The 22,599-nt window shown below is 53.1% G+C and overlaps 1 protein-coding gene across 1 annotated transcript in view; it reads left to right on the forward strand.

Moving 5' to 3' along the window:
- Positions 1-22,599, forward strand: part of LOC119954502 — a 95,116-nt gene that overhangs the window by 42,792 nt on the left and 29,725 nt on the right. The window contains exon 5 of the mRNA XM_038779789.1: positions 14,271-14,463. Coding sequence (XP_038635717.1) covers positions 14,271-14,463 — 193 coding nt within the window. The remainder of the gene's footprint in view (positions 1-14,270; positions 14,464-22,599) is intronic.

Raw genomic sequence — 22,599 nt, forward strand, 5'->3', positions numbered from 1 at the left:
CTACTGATTGCCAACCAGAGAAACACCCATTTATCCCAACTCTTTGCTTTCTATCAATTAACCAATCCTCTATCCATGCTACTACTTTACCCTTAATGCCATGCATCTTTATCTTATGCAGCAACCTTTTGTGTGGCACCTTGTCAAAGGCTTTCTGGAAATCCAGATATACCACATCCATCGGCTCCCCGTTATCTACTGCACTGGTAATGTCCTCAAAAAATTCCACTAAATTAGTTAGGCATGACCTGCCTTTAACGAACCCATGCTGCGTCTGCCCAATGGGACAATTTCTATCAAGATGCCTCGCAATTTCTTCCTTGATGATAGATTCCAGCATCTTCCCTATTACCGAAGTTAAACTCACTGGCCTATAATTTCCTGCTTTCTGCCTACCTCTTTTTTTAAACAGTGGCGTCACATTTGCTAATTTCCAATCCACCGGGACCACCCCAGAGTCTAGTGAATTTCGGTAAATTATCATTAGTGCATCTGCAATTTCCCTAGCCATCTCTTTTAGCACTCTGGGATGCATTCCATCAGGGCCAGGAGACTTGTCTACCTTTAGCCCCATTAGCTTGCCCATCACTCCCTCCTTAGTGATAACAATCCTCTCAAGGTCCTCACCTGTCATAGCCTCATTTCTATCAGTCGCTGGCATGTTATTTGTGTCTTCCACATGGTCAGGGGCGCCAAAGGAGGTCATCTTGGATGGGCCAGGTACAGGATAGAATCAACGGGGCTAGAGTCAAAAGGGGAGGATGACAGGCAGTAGAGAGAAATGGAGGCAGAAGCCTCTGGTAAGGTTGATAACGTGGAACGTACGAGTGCTCAATGGACCTAGGGTTTTTGCGCACCTCAGGAGCTTGAAAGCGGAGATGGTCTTTCTGCAGGAGGACCAGGTTAGACTAAGGAACGGGTAGGTTGGTCAGGATTTCCACTCGGGGTTTGATTCCAATTCGTGGAGAGTGGAAATTTTAATGAGCAAGAAAACGGGGTTTGTGAGCGAGAAGGAAGTGAGGGACCCGGGTGGGAGATATGTGATTGTGAGTGGGGTATTAGAAGGGACGCTGGTGGTGTTGGTGAACATGTATGCAATGAATTGGGATGATGTAGGTTTTATGAGGGAGTTGCTGGCAGCAATCCCGGACTTGGCCACACACCAGTTGTTTATGGGAGGAGACTTTAACTGTGCCCTAGAGCCAAGGGTAGATAGATCGAATCCAAGGTCAATGGGTAGGATACAAATGGCAAAGGAGCTGGGGGGGTTTATGGAAAAGATGGGTATGGGGAAGGGACTTCCTTTTTTTCCATATGTCTGTAGGGTGTATTCCAAAATTGACTGTTTTGTGGTGATCCGGGAGATTTTGGTTTGGGTGGAGGGGGCGGAGTACGCGGGGATAGGAATCTCAGACCATGTGCCCCAATGGCTGGAGATTCGGCGTAGATCAGGATGGGTCAGAAGCTGGGATGGAGGCTCAATTCGAGGTTGTTGGCAGACAGAGGCTTTTGTGACAAAGTGCGGCTGTGATTAAAGATTATGTGGAATTGAACCAGAACGGGGAGGTGTCCACCTTTTGGGAAACGCTAAATGCGGTGGTCCGGAGGTAGATTATCTCATTCAAGACTCATGCGGATAGGAAAAGGAGGGAAGAATTAGAACGGCTCATGAACCAGATAGTGGAGGTAGATAGTGAGTACTCGAGGGTGCCCACCACGGAAGGATTGGTTAGGAGGAAAACATTTCAGGGTCAATTTAATAGGCTGACAAAGGGGAGGGTGGTCGGACAGCTGCACAGGGCAAGAGGGGTGCAGTACGAATACGGGGAGAAAGCGAGTCGAATGTTAGCATATCAGCTACTGTGGCAGGCCGCGTCCAGGGAAATATTGAAGATACGGACTAGGGCAGGGGATGTGGTGTCAGAGCCGGGGAAAATAAATGAGGTGTTTAGGGAGTATTCTTTTTTTTTTAATAAACAATTTTATTGAGGTAGTTTTTAGCTTTATAAACAGTTTCAGACATCATCAGAAAGAAAGCAAAAAAAGGCAAAAATATGCAAACATCCATTAACTTTCAATACTTCAATCATAACATATTGCACAAGCCCGCTCCTCTCCCACCGGTACTACCCGCCATATTTTCCCTCCTATTCTACTCTACCCCTCCCCCCCCTCCCCCCACCCCCCTGCTGACGCTCACTCTCCCGCAAATATGTCAATAAATCGTTGCCACCTCCGGGCGAACCCCTGCACAGATCCCCTCAAGGCGAACTTAATTTTCTCCATACCCAGGAAACTCGACATGTCCGCAAGCCACAACTCCGTCTTCGGGGACTTTGAGTCCCTCCACGCCAATAGAATTCGTCGCCGGGCTATCAGGGAAGCAAAGGCCAAAACATCGTCCTCTTTCTCCCCCTGGACCCCCGGGTCCCCCGAAACCCCAAAAATTGCCACCCCTGGACTCATCACCACCCTTGTTTTTAGTACCCGGGACATGACCCCCGCAAATCCCTCCCAGTACCCCCTCAGCTTAGGGCATGCCCAAAACATGTGCACGTGGTTCGCTGGTCCTCCCGCGCACCTAGCGCATTTGTCCTCTATCCCGAAGAATTTGCTCATCCGAGCCACCGTCATATGGGCCCGGTGAACGACCTTAAATTGAATCAGCCCGAGCCTAGCACATGTCGCGGTCGAATTTACCCTACTCAGGGCCTCTGCCCACAGCCCATCCTCCATTTCCCCGCCTAGCTCCTCCTCCCATTTAAGTTTCAGTTCCTCTGTCTGGGACCCTTCCTCCCTCATGAGCACCTTATATATACCCGAGGCTCTACCCTCCCCTTCTTCCCTCCTAGAGACTATTCTGTCGAGGATCCCCATTGGCGGGAGGCGTGGGAAAGATGGGACCTGTCTACGAACAAAGTCCCGCAACTGTAGGTATCTAAAATCATTTCCCCTTACCAACCCAAATTTCTCCTCCAAGCTCCTCAAACTCGCGAAGCTCCCTTCCAGGAACATATCACCCACCCTTCCCGCCCCCGCCCGCCGCCATACTCGGAACCCCCCATCCATACTCCTGGGGGCAAACCGATGGTTGTCACAGATTGGCGCCCAGACAGACGCCCCCATCTCCCCCACATGCCTCCTCCACTGGCCCCATATCCGCAGGGTCGCCACCACTACCGGGCTGGTGGTGTACTTGGCCGGCGGCAGCGGTAGAGGAGCCGTGACCAGGGCTGCCAAGCTGGAGCCCCTGCACGAAGCCGCCTCCACCCGCTTCCAAATAGACCCCGTACCCACCATCCACTTCCTGATCATAGCGATGTTGGCCGCCCAGTAATAATTGATCAGAGTCAGCAAAGCCAGCCCTCCCTCGCTGCGGTTCCTCTCCAACATCGCCTTCTTCACCCGCGGGTATTTTCCTGCCCAGACAAAGCTCATGATCAGCCCGTTAACTCTTTTGAAGAAGGACTGTGGGATAAAGATCGGGAGGCACTGAAAAATAAACAAAAATCGAGGGAGGATTGTCATCTTTACAGTCTGCACCCTCCCTGCCAGCAACAGCGGGAGTGCATCCCATCTCCGAAACTCTCCCTTCATTTGCTCCACCACCCTGGCCAAATTTAACTTATGCAGCCTGCCCCAGTCTCGTGCCACCTGGATTCCCAAATACCGGAAATTGTCCTCAACCAGCCTAAACGGTAGCCCTCTCAATCTGTTCTCCTGGCCCCTTGCCTGGACCACAAACATTTCACTCTTTTTTTTTTAAATAATTTTTATTGAAAAGATTTTTTACATGAAAATATTTACCCCACCTAACCATAGACTATTACAAAACATTCCCTCTTAACAAATATCCCCCCCCGCCCGACCCCCCGCGCGCGCTGTCCCTCCCCCCCTCCCCCCCCCAAAAACAAACAAAGCAACAATTAACATCAAACATGAATTGCGAACAAATTTGCCCGCATTACAACCTTAAATAACCCACCACAACCCGTTGTTGCCATCCCCCCCCCCCCTCTCCCCCCCCCCCCCCCCCCCCCCCCCCCCCCCCCCCCCGGGTTGCTGCTGCTGCGACCTTTGCACCCTATCTTTGAGCCAAAAAGTCGAGGAAAGGCTGCCACCGCCTGAAGAACCCTTGTACCGACCCTCTCAGGGCGAATTTGACCCTTTCCAACTGGATAAAGCTTGCCATGTCATTAATCCACGTTTCCACGCTTGGAGGCCTCGCGTCCTTCCACTGTATCAGTATCCTTCTTCGCGCAACTAGGGACGCAAAGGCCAGTACTCCGGCCTCTCTCGCCTCCTGTACCCCCGGCTCCACCCCAACCCCAAAGATCGCTAGTCCCCATCCTGGTTTGACCCTGGATCCCACCACCCTCGACACCGTCCTTGCCACCCCCTTCCAGAACTCCTCCAGTGCCGGACATGCCCAAAACATATGGACATGGTTCGCTGGACTTCCCGAACACCTGACACATCTGTCCTCACCCCCAAAGAACCGACTCATCCTTGTCCCCGTCATATGGGCTCTATGTAGCACCTTAAATTGAATGAGGCTAAGCCTCGCACACGAGGAGGAAGAATTAACCCTCTCCAGGGCATCAGCCCATATCCCATCCTCTATCTGCTCTCCCAGCTCCCCCTCCCACTTGGCTTTCAGCTCCTCTACTGATGCCTCCTCAGCCTCCTGCATTACTTTGTATATGTCCGATATCCTCCCCCCTCCGACCCAGACCCCCGAGAGCACCCTATCGCTCGCCCCCCTGCTGGGGAGCAAGGGAAACCCTTCCACCTGGCGTCTAGCAAATGCCTTCACCTGCAGATGTCTAAACACGTTTCCCGGGGGGAGCCCGAATTTCTCCTCCAGCTCTCTCAGGCTCGCAAACCTCCCATCTACAAACAGATCCTTCAGCTGCCTGATGCCCACCCTGTGCCAGCTCTGGAATCCCCCGTCCATGTTCCCCGGGATGAATCTATGGTTCCCTCTTAACGGTGCCTCCATCAGACCTCCCACTTCCCCCCTGTGTCGCCTCCACTGCCCCCAGATCTTGAGGGTGGCCGCCACCCCCGGGCTCGTGGTGTACCTCGTGGGAGGGAGCGGCCATGGCGCCGTTACTAGGGCCCCCAGGCTTATGTTGCCACAGGACGCCCTCTCCATTCGTTTCCAAGCTGCCCCCTCCCCTTCCATCATCCACTTGCGCACCATCGATACATTAGCCGCCCAGTAATACCCCGAAAGGTTGGGTAATGCCAGCCCTCCACTCTCCCTACTCCGCTCCAAGAAGACCCTCCTCACCCTTGGGGTGCCGTGCGCCCACACGTAGCTCATGATGCTGCTCGTCACCTTTTTGAAGAAGGCCCTAGGGAGGAAGATGGGCAAGCACTGAAATAAAAACAAAAACCTCGGGAGGACCGTCATTTTAACGGACTGCACTCTGCCCGCCAGCGACAGCGACACCATGTCCCACCTTTTAAATTCCTCCTCCATCTGTTCCACCAGCCTGGAGAAGTTCAACTTGTGGAGAGTCCCCCAGTTCCTTGCCACCTGCACCCCTAAATATCTAAAACTCTTTCCCGCTCTCTTCAACGGGAGTCTCCCAATTCCCTCTTCCTGGTCCCCTGGGTGTATCACAAATACCTCACTCTTGCCCAAGTTTAGCTTGTACCCCGAAAAGTCCCCAAATTCTGCTAGCAGCTCCATCACCTCCGGCATTCCCCCTTCTGGGTCTGCCACGTATAGCAGCAGGTCGTCCGCGTATAGCGATACCCGGTGCTCCTCCCCGCCCCTTGTCAGCCCTCTCCACCCCCCTGAGCCCCTCAGTGCCATCGCCAATGGTTCAATTGCCAGTGCGAAGAGCAGGGGGGACAAGGGGCACCCCTGTCTGGTCCCCCGGTGGAGCCCAAAATACTCCGATCTCCTACCATTCGTCACTACACTTGCCGTCGGGGCCGAATAGAGCAGCTTCACCCATTTAATAAATCCCTCCCCAAATCCAAACCGTTCCAGCGTCTCCCACAGGTACTTCCACTCCACCCTATCAAATGCTTTCTCCGCGTCCAATGCCACCACTATCTCCGCCTCACCCTCCACTGCCGGCATCATGATGACGTTTAGCAGTCTCCGCACGTTCGTATTAAGCTGCCGCCCTTTCACAAAACCCGTCTGGTCCTCGTGTATCACCCCTGGCACACAATCCTCTATCCTGGTAGCCAGGATCTTTGCCAGCAACTTGGCGTCTACATTTAGGAGCGAGATAGGCCTATATGACCCACACTGCACGGGGTCCTTGTCCCGCTTCAAGATCAGAGAGATCAGTGCCTGCGACATTGTCGGGGGCAGAGCCCCCCCCTCCCATGCCTCGTTGAAGGCTCGCACCAGCACAGGGCCCACCAAATCCGCATATTTTTTGTAAAATTCCACCGGGAACCCGTCTGGCCCCGGCGCCTTCCCCGACTGCATATGCCCAATCCCCTTGACTAGCTCCTCTAACCCTATCTGCGCCCCCAGCCCATCTACCAGCAAATCTTGGACCTTGGGGAACCTCAGTTTATTCAAGAAGCCCTCCATCCCCCCTCCCCTCGTCGGCGGCTCTGACCGATACAGCTCCTTATAGAAGTCTCTGAAAACCCCATTTACTTCTGGCCCCTTCTGCACTATGTTCCCACCCCTCTCCCTCACTCCCCCAATTTCTCTAGCCGCATCCCGCTTGCGGAACTGATGCGCCAACATCCTACTCGCCTTCTCCCCATACTCATAAATCGCGCCCTGCGCCCTTCTCCACTGTGTCTCCGCCTTTCTGGTGGTCAACAGGTCAAACTTAGCCTGCAAACTACGCCATTCCCCGAACAGCCCCTCCTCTGGTGCCTCCGCATATTTCCTATCCACGTCCAGAAGCTCCCCCACCAGCCTCTCCCTCTCCTGTCTCTCCCTCCTTTCCCTATGTGCCCGTATGGAGATCAGCTCCCCCCGGATCACCGCCTTCAGGGCCTCCCATACCATCCCCACCTGCACCTCCCCCGTGTCATTAGTGTCCAGATATCTTTCAATGCTCTTCCGGACCCTCTTATACACCTCCTCATCCGCCAGCAACCCCACATCCAGGCGCCACAGCGGACGCTGGTCTCGCACCTCCCCCATTTCCAAATCTACCCAGTGTGGCGCGTGGTCTGAGACCGCTATGGCCGAGTACTCCACTTCCCGTACTTTCGGGATCAGTCCCCTGCTCAATACAAAAAAGTCAATTCTAGAATAGACTCTGTGGACATGGGAGAAAAAGGAATACTCCCTCGCCCTCGGCCTCCCAAACCTCCAGGGGTCCACCCCTCCCATCTGCTCCATAAACCCCTTTAACACTTCTGCCGCTGCCGGCCTCCTACTCGTCCTTGAACTCGATCTGTCCAACACGGGGTCCAGCACTGTGTTGAAGTCCCCCCCCCATGATCAGGCCCCCTGCCTCCAGGTCCGGAATGAGGCCCAGTAGGCGCTTCATGAAGCCAGCGTCGTCCCAGTTCGGGGCATACACGTTAACCATCACCACTTTCTCCCCCTGCAGCCTACCCTTCACCATGACATATCTACCCTCTTTATCCGCCACCACCTCCGCCGCCACGAACGACACCCTCTTCCCTACCAGGATCGCCACCCCCCGGTTCTTTACGTCCAGTCCTGAGTGGAACACCTGTCCCACCCACCCCCTTCTCAGGCGGACCTGGTCCGCCACCTTCAAATGGGTCTCTTGTAGCATTGCTACATCCGCCTTCAGTCCCTTCAAGTGCGAGATTACTCTCGTTCTCTTGACCGGCCCATTCAGCCCCCTCACATTCCAAGTGATCAGCCGGGTCGAGGGGCAGCCCGCCCCTTTCCCCTGCCGACTAGCCATATCCTGTCACCTGCTCGCCCCGAGTCAGCCCTCCCTTTCTGACCCGCTCCCCATGGCGATGGCGCCCCCCCCCCCCCCACCCCTCCAGTCCTCAACTTCTCCTCCCTGGCCTTTTCAGCAGCAACCCGGTGGCCCCCCCTTTCCCCCCTCCCCCTCCCCCCCCCCCCCCCCCCACCCCCCTCCCCCCCCAGGCTAGGACCCTTCCTAGCCGCGATGCACCCTCCATAGTACTTCCGTAAGTCAGCTGGTTTACGCTGACCCAGCTGCCCCTGCCACACTCCGGCTCCTCCCGGCATGGGGGACGTCCCCCCCCTTACCACCCCTCCTTGACCCCGCTCCAGCGCGGGAAAGGGAGCCATTGCTGACCACGCCCCTTACTCCCACCCCCCTCCCTCCTCTGCCCCGTGCGCGGGAAACCAGAGGAAAGCCCGCGCTTTCGCCCTGCCCCTCCCCGCCCCTCCATCTTCAGTTCCACCCCCGTCCCCGATCTCACACCGATAAATACAAAACAACCAAAACCCCACAAGAAACACATACCCCAGGCACTCCCCCCCCCACCCCGCCCTCCCAACATAACATTATAAATAACAGAAAAAAGAGAGAAAAAACTGGTATAGAGACCAAAAAGGGTCCAAAAATACGGCCAAGTGAAAATCCAACCAAAAGAAAGCCACGTGTCCAGCTTAAAGTACCAGAGCGGCAACGACCGCCAAGTATCCCCCGGTTCTAGTTCGAGTCCAGCTTTTCTTCCTGGACAAAGGCCCACGCCTCCTCCGGGGACTCGAAATAGTGGTGCTGGTCCTTATAGGTCACCCACAAGCGCGCTGGCTGCAGCATCCCGAATCTGATTCTCTTGGCATGCAGCACCGCCTTCGTCCGGTTGAACCGGGCCCGCCGCTTTGCCACCTCCGCACTCCAGTCCTGAAAGATCCTCACCGTCGAGTTCTCCCATTTGCTGCTCCTCTATCTCTTGGCCCACCTCAGCACCCTCTCCCGGTCACTGAATCGCTGGAACCGAACCAGCACCGCCCTCGGGGGTTCGTTTGCTCTTGGCTTCCTGGCCATTACTCTGTAGGCCTCCTCCAATTCCAGGGGCGAAGGGACGGCCCCTGCCCCCATCAGTGAGCCCAGCATTTCTGCCACATACCCCTGGAGGTCCGACCCCTCCAGCCCTTCTGCCAGGCCCAGGATCCTCAGGTTTTTCCGCCTCATGCGGGTATCCATCTCCTCCAATCGGTTTTGCCATCTCAGGTGGAGTGCCTCGTGCACCTCCACCTTTCCCACGAGGACCGTGGCCTCCTCCTCCCTCACAGTCATCTCCTGCTGCAGCTCCCGAATTGACGCCTCTTGGGTCGCCTGTGCCCCCATCAGCCTGGTGGTCGTCGCGTTCATCGACTCCAGCAGCTCCACTTTCAGCTCCGTGAAGAAGCGCAGGAGAACGGCCTGCTGCTCCTCCGCCCATTTCCTCCAGTCCTCGGGTGCGCCGCCGGCCGCCATTTTGGATTTCTTCCCCCGCTTTTTTCGGGGAGCTGCTGCCGCTTTCTTTCCTGCCCCACTTCGGGTGACGACCATAAATTTTTCGGGGTTCTCCTCTGGGAACCTCCCCCCACCGGGAATTGCCGTTCCAGCGCCGTTAGGGGCCCTCCAATCGGCCCGAAAACACCTTCCTAACAGGAGCAGCCAAACGTGCGACTTAGCTAGTCATAGCCGCAACCGGAAGTCAAACATTTCACTCTTGACCATATTTAATTTGTATCCTGAGAACTGGCCGAACTTCCTCAGCGTTCCCAGTATAGTTCCCATCCCGGCCACTGGGTCCGACACATACAGGAGCAGGTCGTCTGCATAAAGAGAAACCCTATGTTCAACCCCGCCCCTCACCATCCCCTTCCAACCCTCTGCGGCTCTCAGCGCAATCGCCAGCGGCTCTATGGCCAGCGCAAACAGCAGCGGGGAGAGCGGGCAGCCCTGTCTGGTCCCTCGGTACAGCCTAAAGTACTCCGACACTTCTCTGTTGGTCCTGACGCTGGCCCTCGGGGCCTGATATAATAGTTTGATCCAATCCACCAATCCCTCCCCGAACCCAAACCGTCCGAGCACCTCCCATAGATAGTCCCACTCCACCCGGTCAAAGGCCTTCTCGGCGTCCATTGCCACCACTACCTCCACCTCCCTACTCACTGGGGGCATCATTATCACATTAAGTAATCTTCTCAGGTTGGCCGCCAGCTGCCTACCTTTCACAAACCCCGTTTGATCCTCCCCAATCACCTCCGGTACACAGTCCTCCATTCTACCCGCCAGTACCTTTGCCAGGAGTTTGGCGTCTACATTAATCAGGGAGATTGGCCTGTAGGACCCGCACGCCTCCGGGTCTTTACCCCGCTTCAATATCAGTGATATGGTGGCTTGTGACATTGTCGACGGCAGGGTCCCTCTGTCCCTTGCCTCATTAAAAACCCTCGCCAAGACCGGGTCCACCAGCTCAGAGAACTTCCTATAAAACTCTACTGGGTATCCATCCGGCCCCGGGGACTTCCCCGACTGCATGGCCTTAAGGCCCCCGAATACCTCCTGTACTCTAATCGGGGCCCCCAGCTCTTCCACTCGTCCCCCACCAACTGTTGGGAATGTTAACCCGCCCAGAAACCTTTTCATCCCCTCTGGTTCTTCCGGCAGCTCCGAAGTATACAGCTTACGATAGAAGTCCCGGAATACCTTATTCAATTCTGCCGGGTACTCCACTTTGCCCCCCCCCCCTCCCCGTCTCTTACTCTGCCTATTTCCCTGGCCGCCTGCCTCCTCCTGAGTTGCTGCGCTAACAGTCTGCTAGCCTTTTCCCCATGCTCGTACACCACTCCCCTCGCCTTCCTACTGTTCCACAGTCCTGCTCGTGGATAGAGCCCCCAGTTCCGCCTGTAGTCTCTGCCTCTCCCTGAGTAAAACCTCCCCCGGGGACTCCGCGTGCTCTTCATCTATCCGACCCATTTCCCTGACCAATCTATCCATCTCTGCCCGGTCTGCCTTGGCTCTGTGGGCCCCAATTGAAATCAGCTCCCCCCGCACTACTGCCTTTAGCGCCTCCCACAGGGTCGCCGCTGAGGCCCCCCCCGTGTCATTCACCTGCAGGTAATTTTGCATACATCTCCGAAGCCTCTCGCAGATCCCCTCCTCCGACAGCAGTCCCACATCTAGCCTCTATTGCGGGCGTTGATAGCTCGCTCCCCCGAACTGCAGGTCCACCCAATGTGGGGCATGGTCTGAAATGGTACTTGCTGAGTATTCCGTGTTCTTTGCTTCCCCCATACAGTCCCTGCTTAGTACACAGAAATCTATCCTGGAATATACTTTATGGACGTGCGAGTAAAACGAGTAGCCCCTTCCTGTTGGCTGTCTATCTCTCCAGGGGTCCACTGCCCCCATTTGCTCCATAAACCCTTTCAGCTCCCTTGCCATTGCTGAGAGTCTACGCGTTCTGGGACACGACCGATCCAAAGTCGGGTCAAGGACCATGTTAAAGTCCCCTCCCATTATTAGCCTGCGAGAATCCAGGTCCGGGATCTTCCCCAGCACTCTTTTAATGAAGTCCACGTCATCCCAGTTCGGGGCATATATATTCACCAGCACCACTCTTCTCCCCTCCAGTCTGCCCCATACCATCAGGTATCTGCCCCCCGTTTAGGGAGTATTCTAAGGAGCTGTACAGGGCGGACCCGGGGGGTGAAAAGGGAGACATGGGAAGGTTTTTAACTGAACTGGAGCTTCCTCAACTGGAGGAAGAGGCAGGTGCTAGAGGAGCCCCTGGGGCTGAGGGAGTTACTGGACAGTAGAAGGAGTATGAAGTCGAGGAAGACTCCAGGTCCTGATGGATATCTGACAGAATTTTACAAGGTGTTCACGACGGATCTGGCACCACATCCCTTAGGGGGGTTTAATGAGGCATTGGAGAAGGGGGAGCTGCCAGAGATGATGACACAGGCAGCGATCACATTAATACCGAAAAGGGGGAAGGACCCATTGGAATGTGGGTCGTATAGACCCATATCGTTGTTAAATACAGACGTGAAAGAGCTGGCTACGGTATTGGTGGGAAGGATGAAATGGTATATCCCAGTGGTTGTTGCAGAGGACTAAACAGGCTTCGGTGGGCCGGGTGGCCTCTCTCTGCACTGTACATTCTATGATAATCTATGATTAATCTAGGACAAAGGTTCGGCACAACATTGTGGGCCGAAGGGCCTGTTCTGTGCTGTATTTCTCTATGTTCTATGTAAAGGGCAGGCTGCTCTTTCACAATATAAGGGAGCTGTCAAATGTAATTATGACCCCGTCGGGATTCCAGGTACCAGAGGTAATGGTCCATGGATGTGGAGAAGGCATTCGACCGGTTGGAGTGGCTGTACCTGTTTAAGGTCCTGGGAAGGATTGGGTTTGGGCCAAGGGTTGTGGCATTGGTACACTTGTTATATGTGGCGAGCGTGCGGACTAATGACATGGGCTCTCAGAACTTCGAATTGCACTGGGGAGCAAGGCAGGGATGCCCGCAGTCCCCATTGCTGTTTGCGCTGGCTATAGAGCCTCTGGCAATGGCTCAGGGGGTCGGCAGAGTGGCAAGGGATTATGAGGGGATGGACGGAGCATCGGGTATCGATCAATGCTGACGACCTAGTGTATGTTTCGGACCTATTGGAGAGCATGGAGAGGACCATGGGCCTGTTGGAGAGGTTTGGGGCATTCTCGGGGTATACATTGATTAGAGGGAAAAGCAAAGTATTCCTGGTGAATGAGTTGGGACGGCAAGCCAATTTAGGGGGGATGCCATTTAAGGTGGCCAGAGACAGGTTCAGATACATGGGGATTCAGGTAGCGAGGGAATGGGCGATGCTTCAGAAGTGGAATTTAATGACGTTGGTGGAGAAGGCCAAGGAAGATCTAAAGAGGTGGGATGGGTTGCAATTGACTTTGGCGGGGAGGGTCCAAGTGGTAACGGTGAACATTCTGCCGAGGTTCCTGTTCATTTTCCAGACACTCCCAATTAGCACAGGGCTAAATAGCTGGCTTTTAAAGCAGACCAAAGCAGGCCAGTAGCACGGATCAATTCCCGTACCAGCCTCCCCGAACAGTCACCAGAATGTGGCGACTAGGGGCTTTTCACAGTAACTTCATTTGAAGCCTACTTGTGATAATAAGTGATTTTAATTTAATTTCACTTCATTTTCATCTTTGTTCCGAAGGCCTCCTTTCAGAAACTGGACACAATTATTTCAGACTTTGTATGGGCGGGGAAGGTACCAAGGGTTAGAAGGACTCTGTTACAGAGGCAGAGGCAGCAGGGAGGGTTGGCATTGCCGAACCTGCGTCATTAATATCGGGCAGCGAACGTGGAGAAGGTGAGGTAATGGTGGAAAGGAGAGGGGATAGAAAAGGTTAGGATGGAGGAGGAATCTTGTCAGGGGTCCAGCTTAAGGGCTATGGTGGTGGCAGCTTGGCTAATGGCGCCGAGCAGGTACTCAGGGAGCCCAGTGGCGCAGTCCACAGTGAAGATCTGGAACCAGTTGAGGAGGCATTTTAGGATAGAGGGGATGTCAGTGTTAATGTCGTTGTGTGAGAATCACAGGTGTTAGCCAGGGTGGGGGATGGATGGCATGTATAGGAGGTGGAGAGAAGTAGGACTGATCAAGGTGAGGGATTTGTATCTGGAAGAAGGGTTTGCTAGTATGAATGCTAGATGAATTGAGGGAGAGAGGGAGTGAGTTTAGGTACCTGCAGGTCGGGGACTTCGCGCGGAATGTATGGAAGGAGTTCCCCAGGTTGCCGAGGCACACTCTGCTGGAGCAACTGTTGCTTCTGGATGTGGAAGGGGAGGGTAGAATTGGAAACAGAGACAGGTGGCTGGGAGAGCTGGGAGGTGAGCGGGTGGTGAAGATTAAGGAAAAATGGGAAAGGGAGCTGGGAAGGGACATAAATTGGGGAGTATGGAGTGAGGCACTACGAAGGGTAAATGCGACCTTCTTGTGCGCAAGGATGAGCCTGATACAGTTCAAGGTCATACACAGGATACATGACTTGGGCAGGAATGAGGGGGTGAAAAAGGGGAAAAAATTTGTACAAACTGTATAGTCGTTTGTTGGGAAGCCTGTTTCCCAAATTGTTTATGTGTTATAACTATTTTTTATACATTTGTAATAAAATACATTTTTAAAAAAATAAACCTTTCTGGAGAATCGTGCCCATTGACTCCAACTGGGGCATGGTTACTGGGGCTCCCGAGTACTTGATCCTAAAGGCTATCTCCATGCCTGAGCAAGTTTTTGTAGCAGGTATGCAGATTAGTCCAATCATGTTAATACCTAACTCCCACAAATGATGGCATTACTTTATTTTCTCTAGAAGTGTTTAGCTTACCAGTGTGCCACTATGGAGGAGATGATTCCATTGGAGGTTCTGCAGGTGTTGCAATAGACGTCTGCAAGCATGGTGTAGGAGCAGGGATAAGCGGAGGCGTATCCGAAACTATGACTACTGTGGGAATGAAAAAGCGAGCAATCAACCAAAATACGCTACATAGAGTTACCCGAGGAAGGTATTTGTATTCAAATTTTGCTGCATTTCAGAGAGTGATATCTAAAGACAACTCTTACAGACTCAGACAGTCTGTCATGTGTCAAATTTATCATTTATCTATATCCATGAAGTGATCGACTTTATAACCATCACCGAACAGATGCTTTATACTTATCGTCTTAATTTACTAATGTGCTTAACTCTGCAAACTATATTTCTGTGATGTTATATATTACTTTGTGAGTGCTCTCTTAAAGAGACGTAAGTCAGTGTTGCATTGTTCCATGTGCATGCACATTTTCTACTAACGAACTTCATTAACACTAGGTTTAAAAAACACTGGGCTGGATTCTCCAATTTTCAGGTTATGTCCTGACGCCGGCGTGGGAACGGTGGCGTTTTACAACCGAAAAATCGGCGCAAAACGGCCACCGATCCTCTGTTTGGTGGAGGGCAAGCAGGCACGCAGCGTGGAGCATCCGGCTCTAGCTGCCGATGCGGCCAGTGAATTGCCGGGTCCATGGCCGCGCATGTGCAGGGTGGCGGCCTGCAGTGGCCGCACCATGCAACATGGTGCCAGTTGCATGCGGAGCTGACCTGACAAATAGTGCTTCCCCTTTGGCTAGGCTCGCGACCACCGGACCACCCCTCAACAATGCCCCCAGCCCCTGCTAAAGTCCCCCCTGCCCACAGATCGGCTCTCCCTCGACTACCACGCCGAGTTCCTGACCAAAAATAGCACACGCGACACCGTCGGGAACTTGGCCAGTCGGGGCAGAGCATCGGGGGCGGGCCTTAGGTGATGCTCCGCCCCCTCCAAAGCAGAGTATTTTATCTTAAGAAGATTTAATTAAGGAGCCTCAACTGTTTTACTGGGCAAGGAATTCCATAGATTCACAACCCTTTGGGTGAAGAAGTTCCTCCTAAACTCAGTCCTAAATCTACTTCCCCTTATTTTGAGGCTATGTCCCCTAGTTCTGCTTTCACCCGCCAGTGGAAACAACCTGCCCGCATCTATCCTATCTATTCCCTTCATAATTTTAAATGTTTCTATAAGATCCCCCCCCATTCTTCTAAATTCCAACGAGTTCAATCCCAGTCTACTCAACCTCGTCTCGTAATCGTTGGATTACCCTTCAGCTCTGGGATTAACCTAGTGAATCATCTCTGCACACCCTCCAGTGCCAGTACGTCCTTTCTCAGGTAAGGAGACCAAAACTGAACACAATACTCCAGGTGTGGCCTCACTAACACCTTATACAATTTCAGCATGACCTCCCTAGTCTTAAACTCCATCCCTCTAGCAATGAAGGACAAAATTCCATTCGTCTTCTTAATCACCTGTTGCACCTGTAAACCAACTTTTTGCGACTCATGCACGAGCACACCCAGGTCTCGCTGCACAGCAGCATGTTTTCATATTTTATCATTTAAATAATAATCCCTTTTGCTGTTATTCCTACCAAAATGGATAACCTCACATTTGTCAACATTGTATTCCACAACTTAGTGGGGAGGAACACTTTCCCCACCCCACCGGAAATGGACAGAGCACATCGGTCGCTGCGCCCGAAGCCCAAGGCAGGGGAACAACCGAGAGCAGTCATAGCCAAACTGAACCGGCACTGGGATAGGGAGACAATCCTGCGCTGGGCCAAGGAAAATAGAGCCTGCAAATGGGAAGGGCACGCCATCCGAATATATGAGGATCTTGGAGCAGACATAACTAAGAGACGGGCTGAGTTCAACAGAGCGAAAGCAGCTCTATACAGGAGCAAAGTGCGTTTTGGTATGCTATACCCAGCGAAACTCTGGGTCACATACCAAAACAAGGAATATTTCTTTACAGCCCCTGCTGAGGCGAATAGGTTCGTTGAGGAGCACGGGCTGGAAAAACACCAGCGGGGGTACGAACGAGGGGCCCCTGGCAAGGGGCAACGACACGCCGACGGGGAGGGGCGAGGCAAAGCCAGCCACCCCCCCCCCCCCCCCACCCCCCCCCCCCCCCCCCCCCCCCCCCCCGGCAGGAACACCCAGAACAAAAAACAGCCCACTGCCCAAGGGACCGCTCCAGGTGGGAGGCCAGGCCCCAGCTCGAGGAAACAAGAGTATTGGAGAAGGGAGAGCAGGAGAGAGGGGTGCAGGGTAGGATGGGGGAAGAGCGGGCAGAAAACCGTAGCGGCCAGGCAGAGGAGAAGCGAGACAACAACCTCCGAGAGGGGAGCCACCGTACTAGCAGGAAAGCTAGTGCCGGGGGCACGCAACAAAGCAGGGCTGCAGCGCACCCCCAACAGGGGGGAAGGCGCCAGGCAGGGGAGGGGGGGATCACCCATCAAAGTCGGGAGAGCAAACGGGGACAGGAATAGGGGATAGAGGGGCAAAGGAGGCGTATACAGGGGAGGAGGGAAAAGGGAGAGACCGGGGGGGGGACACAAGGAGAGAGAGACCGGGGAGGGGAAATGCAGGGACAAAGGGACAAAAGAGGCCAGAAAAGGAACAGGGCTACAAAGTGCCACAACCAAGGGCTCGAAACAAGGAACTGCTGCAAGCACACACCCAGTACGGTCTGTGGGCGAAGGGGGCCCCCAGAGCGCAGGGGACTACCCGCGTGGCAGACACACAGTGGACGGCCATGGCGGGTGCCCCCGGGACAAGGGGAAACCCCGGAGCGCAGAGACCCGACCGCATGGGGAGAGCAGTGATAGCGGCCATCCTGGACGGCCCCCTAACAAAGGGAAACCCCGGAGGGCAGGGGCGCGTCCACCAGATAAATATGGTTAATCCAACAGGAACGAGGGGGCAGAAGCCCCCCACCAGGATAATCACCTGGAACGTAAGGGGACTTAACGGCCCAGTGAAGAGATCTAGAGTCCTCACCCACCTCAGAAACATGAGGGCCGACATAGTCTTCCTCCAAGAGACGCACCTGAGGGAGCAGGACCAACTGCGGGTAAGAAAGGGCTGGGTGGGACAAACCTACCATTCCTGTTATGGGACAAGAGCCAGGGGGGTGACGATACTGATCGGCAAGAGGACAATGTTTAGGGCGACAAAGACGGTTACAGACCCAGGGGGGTGGTATGTCATGGTCAGCGGGGCCCTGGATGGGGCACCGGTAGTTCTAGTCAACGTGTACACGCCCAACTGGGACAACACGAGTTTCATCAAAAAGACCATGGCAGAAATCCCGGACATAGCGACGCATCAACTAATCATGGGGGGGACTTCAACTGTGTACAGGATCCAAAGACGGACAGATCAAACCCCAAAATGGGGAAAATCTCAAGCATGGCAAGGGAACTCAGTCACTTTATGGAGCAGATGGGAGCAGTGGACCCCTGGAGATTCGCCCACCCGGGGGAGAAAGAATTCTCCTTCTTCTCCCCAGTACACAACGTGTACACCATAATTGACTTCTTTGTGGTGGGGAAAACGGTGCTTCCAGGGATAGACAAAGTGGAATACTCCGCAATTGTGATATCAGACCATGCTCCACACTACATGGACGTGCGGCTGGAGACGGGAAGGGCCCAGCGCCTCACATGGAGGTTGGACGGTGCCTTACTAGCTGACAAGGCCTTCAGCGAAAGGATAGCGCGGGCCATAGCGGAGTACACGGAGAACACCCAAAACGGGGAGGTCTCATCCTCCACGTTCTGGGAAGCGCTTAAGGCCGTACTAAGAGGGGAAATCATTGCCTTCAAAGCGCAAAGAGATAGGGAGGAAAGGGTGGCTAGGCAGAAGCTGGTCGACTCCATACTGGAGGTAGACCGTAAATACTCCGAGGCCCCGACCGTAGAGCTCCTGGCGGAGAGAAAAGAACTACAAAGGAACTTTGACCTGCTCTCCACCAGGAAAGCAGTACACCAACTCCGCCAGGCACGCAGGACCCTGTACGAACACGGAGACAAAGCCAGCCGCCTGTTTGCACACCAGCTGAGAAAGCAGGCAGCCACCAGAGAAATTGCGCAAATCAGGGGTACCAGAGGCATGTTGGAAACAGAACCAGAGAGGATTAACAAAACCTTCAAGGCCTTCTACCAAGACCTGTACACCTCAGAGCCCACAACGGGGAAGGCTGGGATGAACCGGTTCCTTGATGGACTGGACATACCAGTCGTGGGAGAGGGCAGAAAACGGGACCTGGAAGCACCACTAGCACTGGGAGAGATCATGGACAGCATTAGCTCCATGCAGACGGGGAAGGCGCCGGGACCGGACGGATTCCCGGCGGACTTCTACAAAAAATTCGCGACAGCGCTGGCCCTGCACCTGCGGGAGATGTTCACAGACTCGCTAGCTAGGGGCACACTGCCACCCACGTTAGCACAGGCCTCAATCTCGCTGATACCTAAGAAAGACAAAGACCCAACGGAATGTGGGTCATACGGACCCATATCTCTGCTTAACGCAGACGCCAAAATACTGGCCAAAATACTAGCCAAAAGGCTAGAAGACTGTGTACCTGAGATGGTCACAGAGGACCAGACGGGCTTTGTCAAAGGTAGACAGCTTACATCGAACATCAGGCGCCTGTTGAACGTGATAATGACCCCCTTCCGGGGAGAGAACACAAGAGGTGATCGTCTCCCTGGACGCAGAAAAGGCCTTCGACAGAGTCGAATGGAAATACCTCATTTCCATTCCATGCCTCAAATACCGAACTGGAGCGGTTCGGGCTTGGAACAGGGTTCACCGCTTGAGTAAAGCTCCTATACAACGCCCCCATGGCGAGTGTATAGACCAACAATACCAACTCCCAATACTTCCAGCTGCACAGGGGCACCAGACAAGGATGCCCACTGTCCCCGCTGCTGTTCGCACTATCAATCGAAACGCTAGCAATCGCGCTCAGGGCAGCAAAAAATTGGAGGGGGATCTGAAGGGGAGGCAGAGAGCACAGAGTTTCACTCTATGCAGATGATCAGCTCCTCTACATCTCGGACCCACAAAGCAGCATGGACGGAATCATCGCGCTCCTGAAAGAGTTTGGAGCCTTCTCGGGCTACAAACTCAACATGAGCAAAAGCGAGATCTTCCCAAATCCAGGGGGCGGCTAGCCCTCCCGAATCTACAATTCTGCCACTGGGCGGCAACAGCCGAGCGAGTAAGGGGATGGATCCAGGAGCCAGAAGCCGAGTGGGTGCGTGCGGAGGAGGCCTCCTGCATGGGGACCTCCCTCCGGGCCCTCGCCACGGCAGCACTCCCATCCCCACCCAAAAAACACTCCAGCAGCCCAGTGGTGACAGCCACCCTCCAATCCTGGAACCAACTGCGGCAGCAATTTGGCCTGACCAAAATGTCGGACAAGGCTCCCATCTGCAACAACCATAGGTTCACGCCAGCACTGACTGACGCCACCTTCAAAAGGTGGAGACAGGATCGGGGGGGACACTGACAGTCAGGGACCTATACACGGACGACAGGATCGCAACACTGGACGAACTTACAGAGAAATTTCAGCTAGCTGGGGGGAACGAGCTACGGTACCTGCAGCTCAAAAACTTCCTAAGAAAAGGAGACAAGGTCGTACCCACAACCGCCACGACAGACACTACTGGAAGACCTACCGGACGCAAGTATCCTAGAGAAAGGGAACTGTAGCGACATGTATGACCGACTGGTAGAAAGGGATGACACCGTACTGGACGCAACAAGAATGAAATGGGAGGACGACCTGGGGATTGAGATAGGGTGGGGACTCTGGAGCGATGCACTGCATAGGGTCAACTCCACCTCCACGTGCGCAAGGCTCAGCCTGACGAAACTAAAAGTGGTACATAGAGCCCACTTAACAAGAAACCGTATGAGTAGGTTCTTCCCGGAGGTGGAGGACAGATGTGAACGGTGCCAAAGAGGCCCGGCCAACCACGCCCACATGTTCTGGTCTTGCCCCAGATTTGTGGAGTACTAGACAGCCTTCTTCGAGGCTATGTCCAAAGTGGTGGGGGTGAGGGTGGACCCATGCCCGATAGTGGCGGCCTTCGGGGTTTCAGACCAGCCAGATCTATTCCTGGGGAGGAGGGCGGATGCCCTTGCCTTTGCCTCCCTGATCGCCCGCCGTAGAATCCTGTTTGGCTGGCGGTCAGCAGCACCGCCAAGAGCTGCAGACTGGCTGTCCGACCTCTCGGAATCTCTCCAAATGGAGAAAATCAAATTCGCCATCCGAGGGTCAGACGACAGCTTCCACAGAACGTGGGAGCCATTCATGCAATTGTTCCGGGACCTGTTTGTGGCCAACGTACAAGAGGAAGAATAGCCGGGTGGCCAAGAATCAGGGGAAAATGGACGGGAATCGGGGGAAGGTAGCCGGGGGGCTACGGGTTCGTTATGGGGGTTTGATGGCTAGCTAAGGCCCAAAACCAAACTGTAAATAAATGCCTATAAACATGTGCCTCGGCCATATTGGGGAACGTAAAATATGTATGCCGGCTAAAGGGGGCGGCCACAGTTGTTATTATGAAGATGCTTACCTGTAAATATACATGTTAATTTTTGCGTTTTTTTTTCTTCTTCTCTCTCTAATAATTTGTAATTTGTTGGATATAAAATATGAAAACTCAATAAAAAACATTTATAAAAAAAAACATTGTATTCCATCTGCCAGACCCTAGCCCATTCACTTAACCTATCCAAATCCCTCTGCAGACTTCCGGTATCCTCTGCACTTTTTGATTTACCACTCATCTTAGTGTCGTCTGCAAACTTGGACACATTGCCCTTGGTCCCCAACTCCAAATCATCTATGTAAATTGTGAACAATTGTGGGCCCAACACGGATCCCTGAGGGACACCACTAGCTACTGATTGCCAATCAGAGAAACACCCATTAATTCCCACTCTTTGCTTTCCATTAATTAACCAATCCTCTATCCATGCTACTACTTTACCCTTAATGCCACGCATCTTTATCTTATGCAGCAACCTTTTGTGTGGCACCTTGTCAAAGGCTTTCTGGAAATCCAGATATACACATCCATTGGTTCCCCGTTATCTACCGCTCTGGTAATGTCCTCAAGAAATTCCACTAAATTAGTTAGGCATGACCTGCCCTTTATGAACCCATGCTGCGTCTGCCCAATGGGACAATTTCCATCCAGATGCCTCACTATTTCTTCTTTGATGATAGATTCCAGCATCTTCCCTACTATCAAAGTTAAGCTCACTGGCCTATAATTACCCTCTTTCTGCCTACCTCCTTTTTTAAATAATGGTGTCACGTTTGCTAATTTCCAATCTGCCGGGACCACCCCAGAGTCTAGTGAATTTTGGTAAATTATCACTAGTGCATTGCAATTTCCCTAGCCATCTCTTTTAGCACTCTGGGATGCATTCCATCAGGGCCAGGAGACTTGTCTACCTTTAGCCCCATTAGGTGCCCATTACTACCTCCTTAGTGATAACAATCATCAACCTGTCATAGCCTCATTTCTATCAGTCACTGACATGTTATTTGTGTCTTCCACTGTGAAGACCGACCCAAAAGACCTGTTCAGTTCCTCAGCCATTTCCTCATCTCCCATTATTAAATCTCCCTTCTCATCCTCTGAAGGACCAATATTTACCTTAGCCACTGTTTTTTAAAAAATATATTTGTAGAAAATGTTACTATCTCTTTTTATATTCTGAGCAAGTTTACTCTCATAATCTATCTTACTCTTCCTTATAGCTTTTTTAGTAGCTTTCTGTTGCCCCCTAAAGATTTCCCAGTCCTTTAGTCTCCCACTAATCTTTGCCACTTTGTATGCTTTTTCCTTCAATTTGATACTCTACCTTATTTCCTTAGATGTCCGCGGTCGATTTTCCCTCTTTCTAACATCCTTCCTTTTTGTTGGTATAAACCTTTGCTGAGCACTGTGAAAAATCGCTTGGACAGTTCTCCACTGTTCCTCAACTGTTTCACCATAAAGTCTTTGCTCCCAGTCTACCTTGGCTAGCTCTTCTCTCATCCGATTGTAATCTCCTTTGTTTAAGCATAAACACTAATGTTTGATTTTACCTTCACACCCTCCATCTGTATTTTAAATTTCACCATATTGTGATCCCTCCTTCCGAGAGGATCCCTAACTATGAGATCATTAATCAATGCTGTCTCATTACACAGGACCAGATCTAGGACCACTTGTTCCCTCGTAGATTCCATTACATAATGTTC

Source organism: Scyliorhinus canicula, chromosome 19 (assembly GCF_902713615.1).
Source record: "Scyliorhinus canicula chromosome 19, sScyCan1.1, whole genome shotgun sequence".
Taxonomy (NCBI): domain Eukaryota; kingdom Metazoa; phylum Chordata; class Chondrichthyes; order Carcharhiniformes; family Scyliorhinidae; genus Scyliorhinus; species Scyliorhinus canicula.